This window comes from Arachis hypogaea, chromosome 17, assembly GCF_003086295.3.
Source record: "Arachis hypogaea cultivar Tifrunner chromosome 17, arahy.Tifrunner.gnm2.J5K5, whole genome shotgun sequence".
NCBI lineage: Eukaryota > Viridiplantae > Streptophyta > Magnoliopsida > Fabales > Fabaceae > Arachis > Arachis hypogaea.
The window spans coordinates 37,343,257-37,361,899 of NC_092052.1; the positions used below are offsets into that span (position 1 = coordinate 37,343,257).

The following is an 18,643-nucleotide window of genomic DNA, read 5'->3' on the forward strand; positions in this document are numbered from 1 at the left end:
TAAGAGCCCTAATGGAAGTCATTCTTGCCACAGGTGCGTAGGTATCAAAATAGTCTAGACCTTCTTGTTGTCTAAACCCCTTGGCCACTAACCTTGCTTTAAAGGTTTGTAATGAACCATCAGTGTTATACTTTCTTCTAAATACCCACTTACATCCTATAGGCTTTGATCCTGGAGGCAAATCAACCAAGACCCAAGTATCGTTAGATAATATTGAGTCCATTTCATCATTTATTGCTTCTTTCCAAAAAGCAGAATCCCTTGAAGCCATAGCCTCTTTGAACGTTTGAGGATCACCCTCTATGTTCATCACAATAGGAATCTTGTTTGTTACAGAATTCCTAGTTCCTTCTACCAAAAAGGTGATAGCCTGAGAAGAAATAAAATCTGGACCCAAGTCCTTTTCTTTTCTTACTCTCAAGCTCTTCCTTGGTTCAATCAACTCTTTGTCGTTTAGACGTTTATTATTTTGATTATTTATTTCTTGTGAAATATTAGTATCATTTTGGAGATACTCTAAATTAGAAGTTGAATCATTGATAAATTTATTTTCAATAAATTCTACTTCTCTTGATTCAACAACTACATTAGACACTAAGTCTAATATTCTATATGCTTTAGAATTTTGAGCATATCCTATAAAAGCCCCTTTTATGGCTCTTGGCCCCAATTTAGTTCTCTTTTGATCAGGAACTCGATAAAAGGCTAAACACCCCCACACTTTAAGATAATTTAAGTTAGGTTTCCTTCCTTTCCAAATTTCATAAGGAGAAACATTTCTATGTCTTGATGGTATCCTATTATGGATATGACATGATGTCAATAATGCTTCACCCCACAAATTGTAAGGCAATTTTGCATTTAGTAACATTGAATTAACCATATCCACTAAGGTACGGTTTTTCCTTTCCGCCAAACCATTTTGTTGCGGAGTATATGGAGCGGAAGATTCATGCACAATACCATGTAATTCACAAAAGTGATCAAATTCATTAGAAAATTATTCTCCACCTCGATCACTACGAAAAACTTTTATTTTCTTATTATGCATATTTTCTACTTCCATTTTATATTTCTTAAACATTTCAAAAGCTTCATCTTTATTTCTAAGCAAATACACATAAGTAAATCTAGAACAATCATCAATGAAGGTTATAAAGTATCTTTTTCCTCCTCTAGTAATATTGCCATTTAGTTCACAAATCACTATGAATCAATTCTAATAAATGTGTATTTCTTTCAACCTTAGGAAAAGGTTTCTTAGTAATTTTAGATTGTATGCAAATATCACATTTCTTATTAAAATCTTTGTTACTAAGATCAATATAGTTATTCTTTTGCATATATTCAATTGATTTGTAATTTAAGTGTGCTAATCTACTATGCCATAAATCACAAGAATCAACAACATACAAAGAAACATTCACTTTATTAATACTAAGTTTAAACATGCCTTCAGTACAATATCCTTTTTCCTATGAATACATCATTCTTAAGCAAGATCACTTTATCGGATTTCATTACAACTTTGAATCCTTTCTTACACAAGAGACTAACATAAACTAAATTTTTTCTCAAATCTGGAACATGAAGTACATTTATTAAACTTAATTTCTTTCCAGATGTAAAATTTAATTCCACACTTCCTTGACCACAAACTTTGGCTGAGTTATCATTGCCCATCAAGACTTCTCTATTGTTCACTTCTTCATATGTTTTCAATTGGTTGCGATAATTGCAAATGCGAACAGTAGCCCCAGAATCTAACCACCACTCAAGTGATTTTCCTTGTGTTGCTATGTTGACTTCTGTAACCATGCCAATATGCATGTTTTGTACTTTTTCTACAACCATAGCAATTAGATCCTTCTCTTCCACTAAGTTGGTCTTTGATGCTTCCTTTTTCAGAAGTCTACATTCTTTGATATAGTGTCATTTCTTGTGACAATGATAACACTCTCTTTGTCTCTTCTTATCTTGCTTTGAATCTTTAGAGAACTTTCTTTTCTTCTTATTGATGTTATTTTCATCAATATGATTCACTTTAGAACTTTGAGAAAGATACACAGCATCACGTTTTCGAGTTTCCTCCTCTATACGTATATGCCTTAGTAATTTCTCAATAGTGAAGTCCTCACCAAGATGTAAAAGTTTCTTCCTATAACCATTCCAAGATGAAGGCAATTTTAAAATAATTGCTCCAACTTGTAATGATTCAGGGATCACCACTTGTAGATCACGAAGTCTACTTACAAGGATTTGTAATTCATGAATTTGATCCATGACAGGCATAGTATCATTAATAATAAATTCAAAATATTTCATCATGATAAACTTATCTGTTCCTTGTTGTTCGGTATTGTACTTTTCTTCCAAAGACTTCCAAATCTCTAATGGCGATTGAATTGACATGTAGAGATCATAGAGTCGGTCGGATAAAGTGTTGAGGATATGACCTCGACATGCGAAAGTATCTTCATCACGTTTCTTCTTCAATTGAACGATCTTTTCTTTCTCTTCCGGTGTGACGTTTTCAGCGGCATCGGCAATTGGTGTAGTCTTTGGGTCAATCACATATGCAAGATTGAGAATCGAAAGAAGAAACATCATCTTGTCTTTCCAACGGTTGAAGTTCGTTCCATCAAAGCGATCTAACTTGACAAACTCTTGATTCATGACCTTGAACGTGGTGTTTTGATCTTGTGCCATCTTCAACAAATATCTCTCTAAAATTGTTGGGTATATGAAGATGGTAAGATGACAAAATCTTATATTTATGTAGTGGTTTCAAGGCACGATTAGATCGCTTTCTTTAGAGAGATATTTGTCCCCACACTTAGTTGCTATAGGGTTAATGACAATACTCTCCCAGTATACAATGAAACCTAAGAATTTCTTAATTAGCAATAGTAAGAAATTCTCAACTCTCTTGAACAAAGAAAATCTCTTAATGGTTGAGTAATTTGTACACTTAGTACGTCATATCTGAAATAGTGAACAAGGACTTATTTATACATATTGCACATAGCAATTATGATTGGTTACGTATACAAATGGTTGTGTCTTTTCTATTGCCAATAGATACAATGTTTTGAATATACACAACTCTTAAAGAGTTGTGTCCCTTTAGCCAATAGACACAATGTTTTGAACATACACAATCCTTAAAAGGTTGTGTCCCTTCAACCAAATGGTACTAAACGGTTAGTAACCGTTTATTAATAATATTAATATTAATATCAATAATATTAATAATATTAATTAATCAAATTTGTAAATACCCTTCAATAATAAAATTAAAGTTATATCCATAAAAAATAGACTTTATACAATAAAATTATTCAAATTTTTAAAAATTATCTAAAAATTCTGAATTATTTTTCTTTTACTGTTATTATTATCATTCTCTCTCTCTAAATTATCTTTCTTTCCAAAAAAAATTGTTACCTGATAAACAAAAAAATAATATGCTCAAATAATAATAATAAACCAATCAAAAACAAAAATAGCATCTACCATAAATTTACAACATATTGCTATTATATTAGATTCACAAGCATTTATTCATAGTGAACTAACAAAAAGATCATAGATTGAGAGGAGAAGATAAACCTAAATTGTGAACCTAAGTAGGAGGTTCGTACTTGGAGAAAGAGACGAAACCATCGTGATTTTTGTCGTGGAAGTCTATCTCCCTCTAAGAGCGATAGAGAACCTCTTTGTTGGACTGGAGAACATTTAGTTAACTCGTGATCACTAACGAATCCATTAAAAAAAAATTAATACAAGTTATAGACCTTACCAGCTTAACCCTTAAATGATAAGGGTAAAATTCTTAAAATTGTTGAGTGATATTTAAATGCATATTGTTTCTCATTATATGAATATCATGGCATCAAGCTTTGCACCAATTGTTAAATGGCGGGCTAGATTCGTTATAATTTTGTCCATCCTAATATGTATGTTTAATAGGTACAATGAAAATCATATCTAGGTCTAATCTCAGGTTATGCGTGTGTTTAGATTATAGTTTCCAAACGAAAATTTGTATAAAAGTGATTTTGTAAATTTATTTTGATAAAAAGTAAGTTTGTGTTAATGTGATTTATGTTTGGCAATCTTTATATCAAAATGGATTATAATAAAATAAATGTTATTTGGATTATACTACTCAAAATTACTTTTAGATGAAAAATTACTAAAAGAGACATCAATTTAAATAATTTTTTATATTATCCTATCATTTTACTTTAGATATTTGAATAAATCTTATTAATTTATTTTATAATAAAATTAATATTTACTTGCTAAATTAAAGTAACATTAAAAGTTGATAAAATATATTTTAATACATAAAAACACTAAAAAGAGTACTATACATTTTATAATGTCAAACAAAAAGAAAATGTTCTATATTATTTTAGTACCGTTACTATTTTTTAATTTAGTATCATTTTGGACTATAAATTTTTATAATTAGTATATAATAAAAACGAAAATAAAGTACAATAAGAAGTACAATAAAAATAACAAAAACAAAAAAATTTCGTACAAACATAAAATATAATAATTGTAACTAACAACATATATCATATGAACAAAAAAATTACAATAAGAAGTAAATAAAATTCATATGAATAAAATAAAATAAAAAAATAAAAAATTTTATACACAACATAAATATAGTACAATAAAAGATAGAAAAAATAATTTATACAAATAAAAAATAATAAAAATATTATAAAAATTAATAAAAATAAGAATTTATATCAATAATAGTTGTCATATGAATAAAAAATACAATAAAAATATATGACATCAAAACACTAAAAAAATAATATCAGAATACAAAAAATAATATAAAAAATATTTATATATAAATAAAAAAATACAATAAAAAATATAAAAATCAAAATATGAAAGAGAGTACTAAAAATAATAAAAAAAATTAAAATATTTATCTTGGCAATGATTGTAACAAATCTGAAAGATTTTGATGAAAAAAAAATTGGGACCAAAAACATATACAAAGAACTATTGTAAAAATTATATGGTTACTTACATCATTTTTATAGAAGAAATGAAGGATAGGATTGGTAGAAGAGAAATAATTTTCTTATTTAATTTCTCAATTGTAATTAGCCTTCCCCAACGTGAACGCAGAAGTTAGAATTTTTAGCTTCCTGTAAACATATGTTTAGAGTCAAAATCACTTTTGGGTTCACTAAGTTAACTCGTGCTCACTAACGAATCCATAAAAAAAAAAATTAATACAAAGTTATAGACCTTACGAGCTTAAAGCTTAAATGATAAGGGTAGAATTCTTAAAATTATTGAGTGATATTTAAATGCATATTGTTTCTCATTATATGAATATCATGGCATCAAGCTTTGCATCAGTTGTTAAATGTTGGGCTAGATTCGTTATAATTTTGTCCATCCTAATATGTATATTTAACAGGTACAATGAAAGTCATATCTAGGTCTGATCTCAGGTAATGTCAAGTTGCAGATAATCAACTGAAGCTTACGCAGAATGAGCTCATGGTCTACTTAGAACAAACATGCATCATATTATTTATCGTATATTTACTGTGGTTGTATTCTACGTTTATTCTCTATTATTGTGCTATGTGACTTGTTTGTACTTTCTTGTTATTACTGCTTGCTTGTTCTGGTAGACTATAACATTAGATATAAACAACATTAGATATAAACAGACTGAGACTATAACCTTAAGGTCAGACTAGTATATCTGTCACTCTTCTAATATAGAGATTTACCCTAGGTCTAATATACGATCTGTCTTCCTCCATTGGTACTCTGCTTAAAAATAGTAGATTTTCACTCCTTTTTTAACTGTTCTTACATATGTAATTGATGCTGAAGTACGTTGTCTTGCTAGAGTTATTCCCTTGCAGAGACCATATAATGGAGATACAATCATCTGAGGTGAAACTCGTATTCGCATCAGATGAAGACTCTAACTGATCATGTCTTTTTCGCTCTTTGCTATTTTCTTTGGACTTTAATTCATCGTATGAGTTTTCTCTTGCTGAGCCACACTCGGATGTTCCTCAACATCTACCCTCGCCTCAGCTGGAGTTTTCACCGGAGCCTCATCTAGAGTGATTAAAAAAAGAGGAATCAAAGACACCACAAAAATAAAAAGATTAAGATAAAATGATATTTGGATAGTGTTTTCCTACTAGAATGATAAGGAAAAAAAAAAAGGAACAAAAGATACTATGAAAACAAAAAGATTAAGTTAAAAGGATAGTTGGATACTGTTTTTCTACTAGACATCTAAGAAACCTATTCTTAGCGACTTAGGTTACCAATGAGTTTTTCCTATTAGACTTTCAAAAAACTTGTCCTTGACAACCTCAATTAAAGGGATGAAAGTATAATAACTAATACTAAGAGTTACTTTAAGCTGGATCTTTCAATTTCTTTATGCAACAAGTAAAGCAAATCACTCACCTCACTTGAATACAAAAAATTTGTGCATCATAGGCACCATAAAATTTATTCATAAGAAACTATTCAAATTTCTCACAAAAGTATTTAAACAACTTCCTAACGCATCAGTCTAAATGTGGATTAAATCTTTCTAGAATAAATTTATAAAATCTAAAATTAAATAAAAGATATAACTCCAAAATTAATTCTAATTAATTTAAATCAAATTTGATCTTATTAAATTAGATCATATTTAATTTAAATTTTAAATTTATAAAAGTACTACTAAATAAATTAAAAATCAAATTTTTTGGACAAATCCTAACAACAAATCAAATTTAAATATAGTTAAATAAATTTAAATTTTAATAACTCTTTGACTTTTTGTCGTCCTCATTTAGCTTATTGGGCTTTATCTTCTCTTTTATGGCTAACAAAATTTATATATTTCTTCATGTTCGAGTACTGACAAGTCAATATTATTGCTCTTGAAATAAACTCTTGATTTTTTCAATCTCTAATATTAGCACAACGTAATTTTTTTAATAATCAATTTTTTTAACATGACAAAATTACTATTTTGCTCTTTACATGAAAAAAAAATTAAAAGGATTTGACTTTGTTTATAATGTAATTCTAAAAAATTTACAAATAAATTGAATTTTTATTTTTATTTATTTTAAATAAACAAAAAATTAAATTTAGAATGAAATAATTTGTAATTTATCGTGTTTCAAACATAACATAAACAATTATCTTAATTTGAATTTCTGATATATTTATTATTCACAATATTAAATGATGAATATTTTTAAAAACACTAAAATTTATCATTTTTAACTATTATTTTAGTCAATAATTTAATTTTTTTAATTTAATAATTTAATAATATATTTTTAATACATATTTTAATTTTAAATATTATTAATAATAAAAAATAATAAATTTTATTATCCTCTAAAATTTTTCTACTTCAAAACAGGCTTACGGGGATTTGTTGCCAATCACCATTCCGTTAGAAGTTAGGGGTGATCATTAGTCGGGTAAAATTGGGTTTGTCCTGATCTAGACTCGATCCTAAATATACACTGAGTCTATTTTTTAGACTCTAATCCGACCCTAAACCCGATAAAATCTAAATATTTTCGAGTCACAACTATACCAGGTCCAAATCGAGTGAAAATCGGGTTTTTAAAACTTTAATAATAATTTATAAAAAAATTTATTTATAAAGAAACTTATTTATGATGCACTTATTTATAAAGAAGAAACTTGTTACTGAAAAGTTGATATCCATATTTGAACTTGAATTGTTTATAAATTATAATTTGATGTTTCTTTGATCTATTTTCTAATTCAACAAATGTGATAAAAAATAAAACAATAAACTTATAATTAATATAACATAATATTAAAATTAATTTAAAACATATATATCTTTTTTAGTTCCCACTCCACCCAAAATAATGATCAGGTATATTTTTTAAACCCTTATCCGACCTTAGACCGGATAAAATCTCACCAAATTAGCCTCTAAAATGTTCAAAATCGAACCAAATTTTCGACCGAATCAGACCATGAACACCCCCTATTAGAACCTCTATATATTGTTAGACTAATTCTATAATATTTAATATTTATAAGTTATTCTCTAAATTTTGCTTAATTTATTTTTTATAATAAATTTTAATTTTTTAAAAATTATTTATTTTTATATTAAATATTAATTTTTAATTTTTTTAATAAATAAATATCACCTTTTAAATACCATAGCATTTATCATACTGTTCGTTATATTGTATAATCACTTTTTTAATAATTAAAATGAAAAATAAACGAATAACGGAATAAGAAACAGCGCTGAACCAACATTGGCTGAAAATCAAACCAACTCACTGTGAAAATTAGTAAAGCTAATTTTAGAAAATATATAAATAAATAATAACTAAATAAAATGAGAGGTAATAAACAATCTTAGTTTATAACCTTAGAATTTTAGTGGTTGAAAAAGAGAAGAATTATATACCTCTAATTGACGGATGGTTCATATTGAAGAGACTCACCTATAAATTGAGTTTTTCTTTAATTCATTTCAATCAAGTCATCCAGATAGAATAACATAATATTTCTTTGAGTAGTTTTCTCCTATATATGATAGAGAGAAGTGTGTTCTCCTTTTGTCAAGAGAGAGTGTTATTGTAGTCTCCTTGTGATAGAGAGAAGTTGTAATTCTCAAAGAAAGTTATTCAATTGTTTCCATATTTTATACAAATTTCTAATTTTTCATCTCTATATTTTGCTGTGTCATTTGTCTGGTACCTAACAGTGGTATCAGAGCCAAAGGTTGCTGATTAATATATTTTTTTTCCGCTGCGAGTTACCGTCTAAAAAAAAATGGCAGCAAAGTATGAAATTCTAAAATTCAGTGGGAGTAATTTTTCCATATGGAAATTGAAGATAAAAGCCATTATGAGAAAAGACAATTGCGTGACAGCAATTGAAGGTAGACCCACTGGAATTACAGATGAAAAATGGAAGGAGATGGACAACAATGCTGTTGCAAACTTACACTTGGCACTAGCTGATTCAGTTTTATCAAGTGTAGCAGAGAAAAAGACAGCAAAGAAAATTTGGGATACTCTCACCAAATTATATGAAGTCAAGTCACTTCACAACAAGATATTCTTGAAGAGAAGACTTTATACTCTTCGAATGAGTGAATCCACATCGGCAACGGATCACATCAACAATCTAAATACGCTATTTTCCCAACTCTCATCGTTGGAATATACCATAGCGGAAAACGAACGTGCAGAGCTCTTACTTCAAAGTCTACCAGATTCATATGATCAGCTTATCATTAACTTAACTAATAATGTTTGACTGATTATCTTTCTTTTGATGACATGGCTGCGGCGGTTCTTGAAGAAAAATCTAGGCGCAAGAATAAGGAAGATAGATTAGAAAGCTCAAAACAAGAAGAGGCTTTGTTGATGACAAGAGGGAGATCAATGGAGCGTGGTTTCAGTGGGAGTCAAAGTAGACCAAAGTCACAAAGTAAGAAGCAGGTCAAATGCTACAATTGTGGTAAGAAAGGGCACTTCAAGAAAGATTGTTGGAATAAGAAGAGTATAGAGAAGGTTCCAGAAGGATCAAGTTCTCAAGGATGTGTTGCAAGTACCTCTGATGATGGAGAAATCCTGTATGGCGAAGCAACAATTGGTTCTAAAGGCAGTAAACAACTCACTGATGTTTGGATTGTTGATTCAGGAGCAACATGGCACATGACTCCTCATCGTGATTGGTTTTGTACATATGAACCTGTCTTGGAAGGATCTGTGTTTATGGGAAACGATCATGCCTTAGAAATTGTTGGAATGAGTACTGTCAAAATAAAAATATTTGATGGTTCTATTCGTTCACTTCAAGGGGTAAGACACGTGAAAGGCTTGAAGAAGAATTTGTTGTCGATTGGGCAATTGGATGAACTTGGTTATAAGACCCATATTGAAGGTGGGATCTTAAAAGTTGTTAAAGGAGCTCTTGTGGTAATAAAAGCAGAAAAGATTGCAGCAAATCTATACATGCTTATGGGAGATATTTTGCAAGAGGCAGAGGCATCAGTTGCTTCAACAAGCCAAGAAGAAATGACGATGATATGGCATTGCAAACTAGGCCACATGTCAGAACGAGGCTTGAAGATTCTTGTAGAACGTAATCTCATTCCCGGGCTCAAATCGGTAAACTTACCATTTTGTAAGCACTGCGTTACAAGCAAACAACATAGATTGACGTTTGGTAGATCAACTGCTCGGAGCAAGCACATATTGGAGTTGATTCATTCTGATGTGTGGGAATCGCCGGAGATGTCCCTAGGAGGAGCAAAATATCTTGTATCATTTATTGATGATTACTCTAGGAGGCTATGGGTGTACCCGATCAAGAAAAAGTCAGACGTGTTTGCGATGTTCAAAGAGTTCAAAGCAAAGTTAGAACTTGAATCTGGAAAGAAGATCAAGTGTTTAAGGACAGATAATGGAGGAGAATATGTTGATGGTGATTTTCTAACATTTTGCAAGCAAGCAGGTATTCAACGACAATTCACAGTTGCATATACGCCTCAGCAAAATGGTGTAGCAGAGCGAATGAATAGGACTCTCCTAGAAAGAGCACGAGCTATGTTGCAAACTGCAGGTTTAGCCAAGTCTTTTTGGGCAGAAGCTGTTAAAACCGCCTGTTATGTAATAAATCGGTCACCATCAACTGCAATTGGGTTAAAGACACCAATGGAGATGTGGCAAGGTAAGCCACCTAATTATTCTTCTTTACATATATTTGGTTGTCCTGTGTACGTGATGTACAATTCCCAAGAAAGAACAAAGCTAGACCCAAAGTCTAGAAAATGTATATTCTTAGGTTATGCTGATGGTGTTAAGGGGTATCGCCTGTGGGATCCCACTGCCCGCAAGGTAGTTGTCAGTAGAGATGTGATATTTGCAGAAGATGAATTGCAAAAAGAACAAGAAAATGACAGCACTATTAAAGAGATAACCACTGTTCAAATAGATGAAAAATGTAGAGAAGGTGATCTTTCTGAAGCAGAACCACAGCACGAAGAACAAGAAGCAGAGGCTAATGACATAGAAGTTCGTCGATCCACTCGACAAAGAAGAACACCATCATGACACTCAAATTATGTTTTGACAAACCATGATGCATATTGTCTTTTGACAGAAGATGGAGAGCCAACAACTTTTATGGAGGCTATGCGCAATCTAGACGCTTCTATGTGGATGACAGCAATGCAAGAAGAAATTGAGGCATTACATAGGAACCATACCTAGAAACTTGTTGAACTTCCAGCAGGTCGGAAAGCCATTGGTAACAAATGGGTTTACAAGATCAAACGAGATAGTAATGATCAGGTGGAACGATATCGTGCAAGATTGGTTGTCAAGGGATATGCTCAGAAAGAAGGTATTGACTTCAATGAAATATTTTCTCCGGTGGTGAGACTAACTACTATTAGAGTAGTTTTGGCTATGTGTGCTGCATTTGATTTACATCTAGAGCAATTAGATGTAAAGACTGCTTTTCTTCATGGAGAACTTGAAGAAGAGATATATATGCTCCAACCAGAAGGTTTTGAAGAACAAGGAAAAGAAAACTTGGTTTGCAGGTTAACTAAATCTCTGTACGGTCTAAAGCAGGCGCCAAGGTGTTGGTACAAGAGATTTGATTCTTTCATTATTAGCCTTGGATACAACAGACTTAGTTTAGATCATTGTACTTATTACAAGAGGTCTGGTGATAATGATTTCATCATTCTACTGTTGTATGTGGATGACATGTTGGTGGTAGGTCCCAACAAAGATCAAATCCAAGAATTGAAGGCACGGTTGGCTAGGGAGTTTGATATGAAAGACTTGGGACCAGCAAACAAGATTTTAGGGATGCAAATTCACCGAGACAAAAAAGATAGGAAGATTTGGCTATCGCAAAAGAATTATTTGAAGAAAATCTTGCAACGCTTCAATATGCAAGAATGTAAGCCAATTTCAACCCCACTTCCTGTGAATTTCAAATTATCCTCAAGTATGTGCCCTAGTAGTGAAGCAGAGAGGATAGAAATGTCTCGAGTACCGTATGCATCAGCAGTGGGAAGCCTTATGTATGCCATGATCTGTACAAGACCAGATATCGCTCAAACAGTTGCGGTGGTAAGTCGATTCATGGCAGATCCGGGTAAAGAGCATTGGAATGTTGTTAAGAGGATCTTGAGATACATCAAAGGGACCTCGAATGTTGCATTATGTTTTGGAGGATCGGAATTCATTGTCAATGGATATGTCGACTCAAATTTTGCAGGTGATCTTGATAAACGAAAATCTACTACAAGATATGTATTTACACTTGCAGGAGGAGCTGTGAGCTGGCTATCTAAATTACAGACTGTTGTAGCTTTATCTAGTACAGAAGCTGAATATATGGCAGCTACACAAGCATGCAAGGAAGCTATTTGGATCCAAAGGTTGATAGAAGAACTCGGGCACAAACAACAGAAGATTTCTGTGTATTGTGACAGTCAGAGTGCCTTGCACATTGCAAGGAATCCTGCCTTTCATTCAAGAACAAAACACATTGGAGTACAATATCACTTTGTTCGGGAAGTAGTAGAAGAAGGAAGTGTTGATATGCAGAAGATTCACACTAAAGATAACCTAGCAGATGCCATGACAAAACCAATCAACACAGAAAAATTTGAATGGTGTAGATCCTCATACGGTCTATGGAATACATGAGCAACATGAATTTTGAAAATTTATCAAAATTAGCTTTAAGTGGGAGATTGTGAAAATTAGTAAAGCTAATTTTAGAAAATATATAAATAAATAATAACTAAATAAAATGAGAGGTAATAAACAATCTTAGTTTATAACCTTAGAATTTTAGTGGTTGAAAAAGAGAAGAATTATATACCTCTAATTGATGGATGGTTCATATTGAAGAGATTCACCTATAAATTGAGTTTTTCTTTAATTCATTTCAATCAAGTCATCCAGATAGAATAACATAATATTTCTTTGAGTAGTTTTCTCCTATATATGATAGAGAGAAGTGTGTTCTCCTTTTATCAAGAGAGAGTGTTATTGTAGTCTCCTTGTGATAGAGAGAAGTTGTAATTCTCAAAGAAAGTTATTCAATTGTTTCCATATTTTATACAAATTTCTAATTTTTTATCTCTATATTTTGCTGTGTCATTTGTCTGGTACTTAACACTCACCATACCGTCTCTTCTTTTATCTTCTCTTATCTACCAGACTACCACCTTCTGCCTTTAAATCAGTATACTACCCAAAGAACAATTTTCACCGGTAAGCCAATCAGCTACACAAAAATATATACATATATACAATAATTAATAATGGATAGTGCTGCTGGAGAGTTCAACGTGAGTGTGACCAACGAAGAGGTCGTAGCAGCGGTTCTACCAACTCAAGAACACTAGCTACTACTCTCTAACCTCGATCTACTCCTTCCTCCGGTCGACGTTAGAGTCTTCTTCTGCTACAAGAACAACAGCACAATTGTGATGAATAGCTTTGCATCCATGGTGGGGTGTTTGAAGAAATCGCTGTCGCAAGCTCTTGTGTCTTACTATGCATTTGCCGGCGAAGTGGTGGCCAACACGGCAGGTGAACCCGAGTTGCTATGCAACAACCATGGAGTTGATTTTGTTGAAGCTGTCGCAGACATTGAGCTTCAGTGTCTTAACTTGTACAATCCTGATGTCTCCATTGAAGGGAAGCTTGTTCCCAAGAAGAAGCGTGGCGTGTTTGTGGTCCAGTAAATAATAATATTAAAATTTGGTCTGTACTTAATCGAGTTAAATATTAATTTGGCCCCTGAAATTTAGTCTGTTATTCAGAATGACCCGCACAATTTTGTTGGCCTCAATTAGAACTCCCAAATTTGTAATTATGGCTCTGACTTGCCCCTGCGATCATCTTCGTCAGCAGAATACTGATTTGATACAATTACATGATATGGTGGACACTACTTAAACGACGCCGCATTAGTTCCGTGCTCAAATCCTTTGAAAACCACGCAGTGTAAGGGTTTTTTTTGATATTTTGCAACTTATGATCGTCCTAGTGGAAAGAAAGAGAGTTTAAGTAGTGTCCATCATGTCATATAAATACGCTAGATCAGCATTCCGATGACGGAGATGATCACAGGAGTAAGTTGGAGACACAATAGTACTTAATCATTAAAAGAAAAATAAATAATTTTATATCATTAGATATAATCTCACATCATTAAAAATACTCATAACAATTAATTAATGACTATAAATCATAAAATCTGTTGGCCCTAACATTCCTCATACAAAATTACTAAAACTTACGTAAATCTTTAGAATATTTAATAATAGGTAAAAATTCACTTACAAATAATTTTATATAAAATTAATAATTAAAAATTATTAAACAATTTAATATATTTAATTAAATTATTAATAATTTTATGTTATTAATTTTATATAAAAATAGTTGTACGTAAATTTTTACTTTAATAATTTTATTTTATATAAATTTTTTTTGTTTATATTTTTTATAATCATATAAATAGCAATCATAATATTCATGATCTAGGTCTAATACGGAGACTAAGGTAGTATAACAAATAATAATACATAATGATTAGTTATGCATAATTGCATATCATGAAAAGAGTAATATGCTTGGGACAGTCCGATGAAAAGTATATATTTTCTTTTCTAATAAATATATACTATAGTACTTGCATATTTATATTTCTAAATTGATAATAACATTTTATTTTTAAATATGATACTATGAATTTAGAAGTGACAATGTTTATTTATATTTCTGAGTTTGGCTCCTTTTTATTAGTTTCTTCTTTTAAGTGCTGATATGCCATGAGAATTGATAATATGACAAACTCAAATACATTACGTCTTAGCATTTAATGTAGCATATTAATATTTAACGGAGCAAAGTAAACAAACAGGACTAAAACCAAAATCTTTCAATTTTATTGGACCAAAACCAACAAAAAATAAGTACAGGAACCAAAACTAAAATACGGTTATTTTATAAGGATAAAAAATTCATTTAAGTAAAAATAAAAATAACAAAGTAGTTACAAAATATTTTTTAAAAAGGACAAACCAGACTTTAATTTTCTGTAAAAATACTTTAGCTAGCAGATGGTTGATTAAAGTGTTTTATTGGAAACTAATTTGCTTAATACTTTAAACAATAAAGAAATAAATTATGAATTGCCTTTTGATACAAATTATTTGTCGAAACAAAAATATAATATTAAGGATTAGATAGTTCCTCATCTAATAAATTTTAACACACACATAAATATACACCGAATATTTTTTGTTTGGTGACTAACATACCCCGAATATAAAATTTTAGATTGTGAAATTCGAAATAAGAAAATAAAATAGAATAAATAATTATTTTTTCAAGATTTAAATGTTGATATTTTTATTTATAAAAGAGAAAAATTAAAGTAATACCCATAAAAAATGGGCTTTTGTAGATAAAATTATCCAAACCTTAAAAATTAAAATAAAATTTTTAAATTATCATCTAATATAATTGATGAGCGGATATTTTATACATTTTTTTATCATCTTTTTCATATAATTTTTAGTATGTTTTATTTAGTTTTTATTAAGTTTTTATAGGTTTTAGTGTTAAATTCACATTTTTAGATTCTACTATGAGTTTTTGTGTTTTTGTACAATTTCAGGTATTTTTTTGCTGAAATTGAGGAACTGGAGCAGAAGTCTGATTCAGAGACAGAGAAAGCACTGCAGATGCTGTCCGGATCTGACCTCCTTGCATTCGAAAGAGCTTTTCTGGAGCTACAGAAGTCCAAATGGAGCGTTCTCAACGGCTATGGAAAGCTAACTTTCAGAGGTTTTCAGCAATATATAATAGTCTATACTTTGCTTCGAATTAGAAGGCTCAAAACTGGCATCCAACACTAGCTACCTGCCCCCTTCTAGGCGTCCAGCGCCCAAAGAGCAGAGACCAGTGTCCAAACGCCCAAAGAAGACCCCCTAGCTGGCATTCCACGCCCCAGAGACCTCATACCACGTGGATCTCACCAAAGCTCAGCCCAAACACTCACCAAGTGGGCCCTAGAAGTGGATTTTAGCACTAAAAAGACTATTTTACCCTTACTAGTCATTTGTTTAGTATAAGGGATTTTATTTATGTTATTGGGGGATCTTCGACCCTCTTTTACCAATATACATGTTTTACATTGTATTTTTACATCAGTATGAGTTTCTAAACCTCTTAGGTTGAGGGGAGGAACCCTGCTGAGTCCTATAAATTAATAAAAGTATTATTGTTTCTTCTCCGATCCATGTTTGATTTCTAAGATGTATACTCGATCTTCATCGTGGTGAATAGGATAATCAGACAATCAGCTCTGTTCATCACATTAAGACGAACGTGCCTGACAAACACTTGCGTCTACTTGGGTTCGTGTGAATACGTGACTGGAAAGCACGAGCCAACAGCTATGTTTATACATCTCTCAGATGGCTAATCCATGACTTCGTTGGGGACTTCTCGAGACACCAGTTCAGCCGATTTCTGGGGAGATTAGGGTCTCTATGGTATAGGCTAGAATCCTAAGAAGCAGCATCCTCTGATCTGGAAGATTCGACCTTGTCTATGGCGTTTTGAGTAGGATCGCCAAGAGAATGAACTGCTAGCACTTCACCCTTCGTCAGATTGGATGACACAGCCAATGGCATTCAATCTGTAGCAGAGGAGATCAATGACCACGGCCCATGGCGTTGATCACATACAGCCTACCATAGAAGAAGTCATTCACAAGCAGAGAAGATAGTAATGCCAGAGTTAATTCAGAAAGGCTAAGCAACTCCAATCCTTAACCCTATTCCTATTACTGATTCCCTTCTAATATACAAGTAGTTCATACATTCCTCTTACAACTCCATATATGACATAAAATCAACAACTTTCTGATCTGCCTGACTAAGACCTGCAAGATAACCATAGCTTGCTTCAAGCCAACAATCCTCGTGGGATCAACCCTGACTCGCTCAGGTATTACTTAGATGACTCAGTACACTTACTGGTACAACAGTACGAAAGTGTGGGGATTTGTGCTACCAATAACCTATTTCTAATTTCTAATTTTATTCCACACCACCACTCCCTCAATTTTTAACCTTATCACCATTCTCATCTCCAACTACCACCATCGCTGCCGCTATCACCATCACCACCACCGCCATCACCACCGCCATCACCACCTCTACTGCTTTTGGTCCTCCATGTTCCAGGCCACTGGCATTGTCGTTGGAATTGCCGGCTTCAATATCGCCAACTTCAAGGGCGGCAAAGTAGGCTTCGCCTCTAAATTAAAGACAACAACAGACTCCACTCTTTCTATGTCAAGTGCATCCAAAAATTTCCTTACAATGTCTCCATCCTTGAAATTAGCAGCGCATTGAGCTCTGCTGAAGCAGAAGCACCCACCGCGGCCCCAGCCAGATCAACATCATGTCCGATCCGAGCAAAGTTGCAAGTCATTCGCAGACTTGCTCAAACCTTCAAAGTCTCTTCCAACTTTTCAGGACAGCGTGGATGGTGGCTTTACCGTGTTCTGCCCCATGGACACTATCGTCAGCGGTTTCATACCCAAGTACAAGAACCTCACGGACGCACAGAAGATATCGGTGCTGCTGTACCACGAAGTTCCAGTATATCGTTGCAGATGCTAAAGTCAAACAACAGGGTTATGAACACTTTGGAAACACAAGGAGCGAACAAGTTCGACTTCACGATGCAGAATGATGGGGAAGACGTGAAACTTGAGATGAAGGTTGATACGACGAGCATAGTGAGGACACTGATTGACCAAGATCCCTTTGTTGCGTACAAGATCAGCAAGGTTTTGATGTCGAGGGAGCTCTTCAAGATGGTGATGGTGATGGCGGCAGTGATGGTAGTTGTTGGGGATGAAAGTGGTGGTAGGAGTTGAAATTGAGGGTGTGGTGGTGTGGGGTAAAATTAGAAGTTAGAGTTAGATTATATTATAAAGTAATTTGAGAATTTTATTTAATTTTTTAGTAAAGTATCATTTTTGTCCCCAACGTTTGAAGTAAGTCCCAAAGTTGTCCCTAACATTTCAATTGTCCTATTTAAGTCCCTAACATTTCAAAATTGACTCAATGTTGTCCTGCCGTTAGGGATCCGTTAACAGAATTGACGGCAGGACAAAATTGAGATGATTTTGAAACGTTAGGGACTTAAATAGGACGAAAACGTTGGGAACAAAAATAATACATAAAAATAAATTTTGATTTTATCTTTTAATAATATCAACTTTTTACTGTACATAGTATTCAATTATTTTTTAATCACATCTAAACAAGTCACACTTAATCACATTACTTTCATTCTAAATAAATTTATTTTTTTTTATAATTTTACACTTTCATTCTAAATAAATAATGTAATGTGATTAGAATAAAAGTGTAAAATTATAAAAAAAAATATAAATAATATGATTAAGTAATGAAAGTAAAATTACATTATTTAGAATGAAAGTGTAAAAGTTATTTATTTATAAACAAAATTACATTACTTTA

General features: G+C 32.0%; 1 protein-coding gene and 2 pseudogenes across 1 annotated transcript; 2 read left to right on the plus strand and 1 right to left on the minus strand.

Annotated features, from left to right (window-relative positions):
* Window positions 1-1,455: 1,455 nt before the first annotated feature.
* LOC140180579 (uncharacterized) lies at window positions 1,456-2,709 on the minus strand. Its single transcript, XM_072221820.1, has 3 exons — window positions 2,336-2,709; window positions 2,000-2,158; window positions 1,456-1,912 (listed from the first exon to the last, which is right to left on the minus strand). Exons 1-3 carry the CDS (start codon window positions 2,707-2,709, stop codon window positions 1,456-1,458), a joined length of 990 nt encoding a protein of 329 aa, XP_072077921.1.
* A 10,678-nt stretch (window positions 2,710-13,387) lies between these two features.
* Window positions 13,388-18,643, plus strand: part of LOC140180580 (coniferyl alcohol acyltransferase-like) — an 82,770-nt pseudogene continuing 77,514 nt past the window's right edge.
* LOC112763167 (fasciclin-like arabinogalactan protein 2) lies at window positions 17,276-18,033 on the plus strand (annotated as a pseudogene).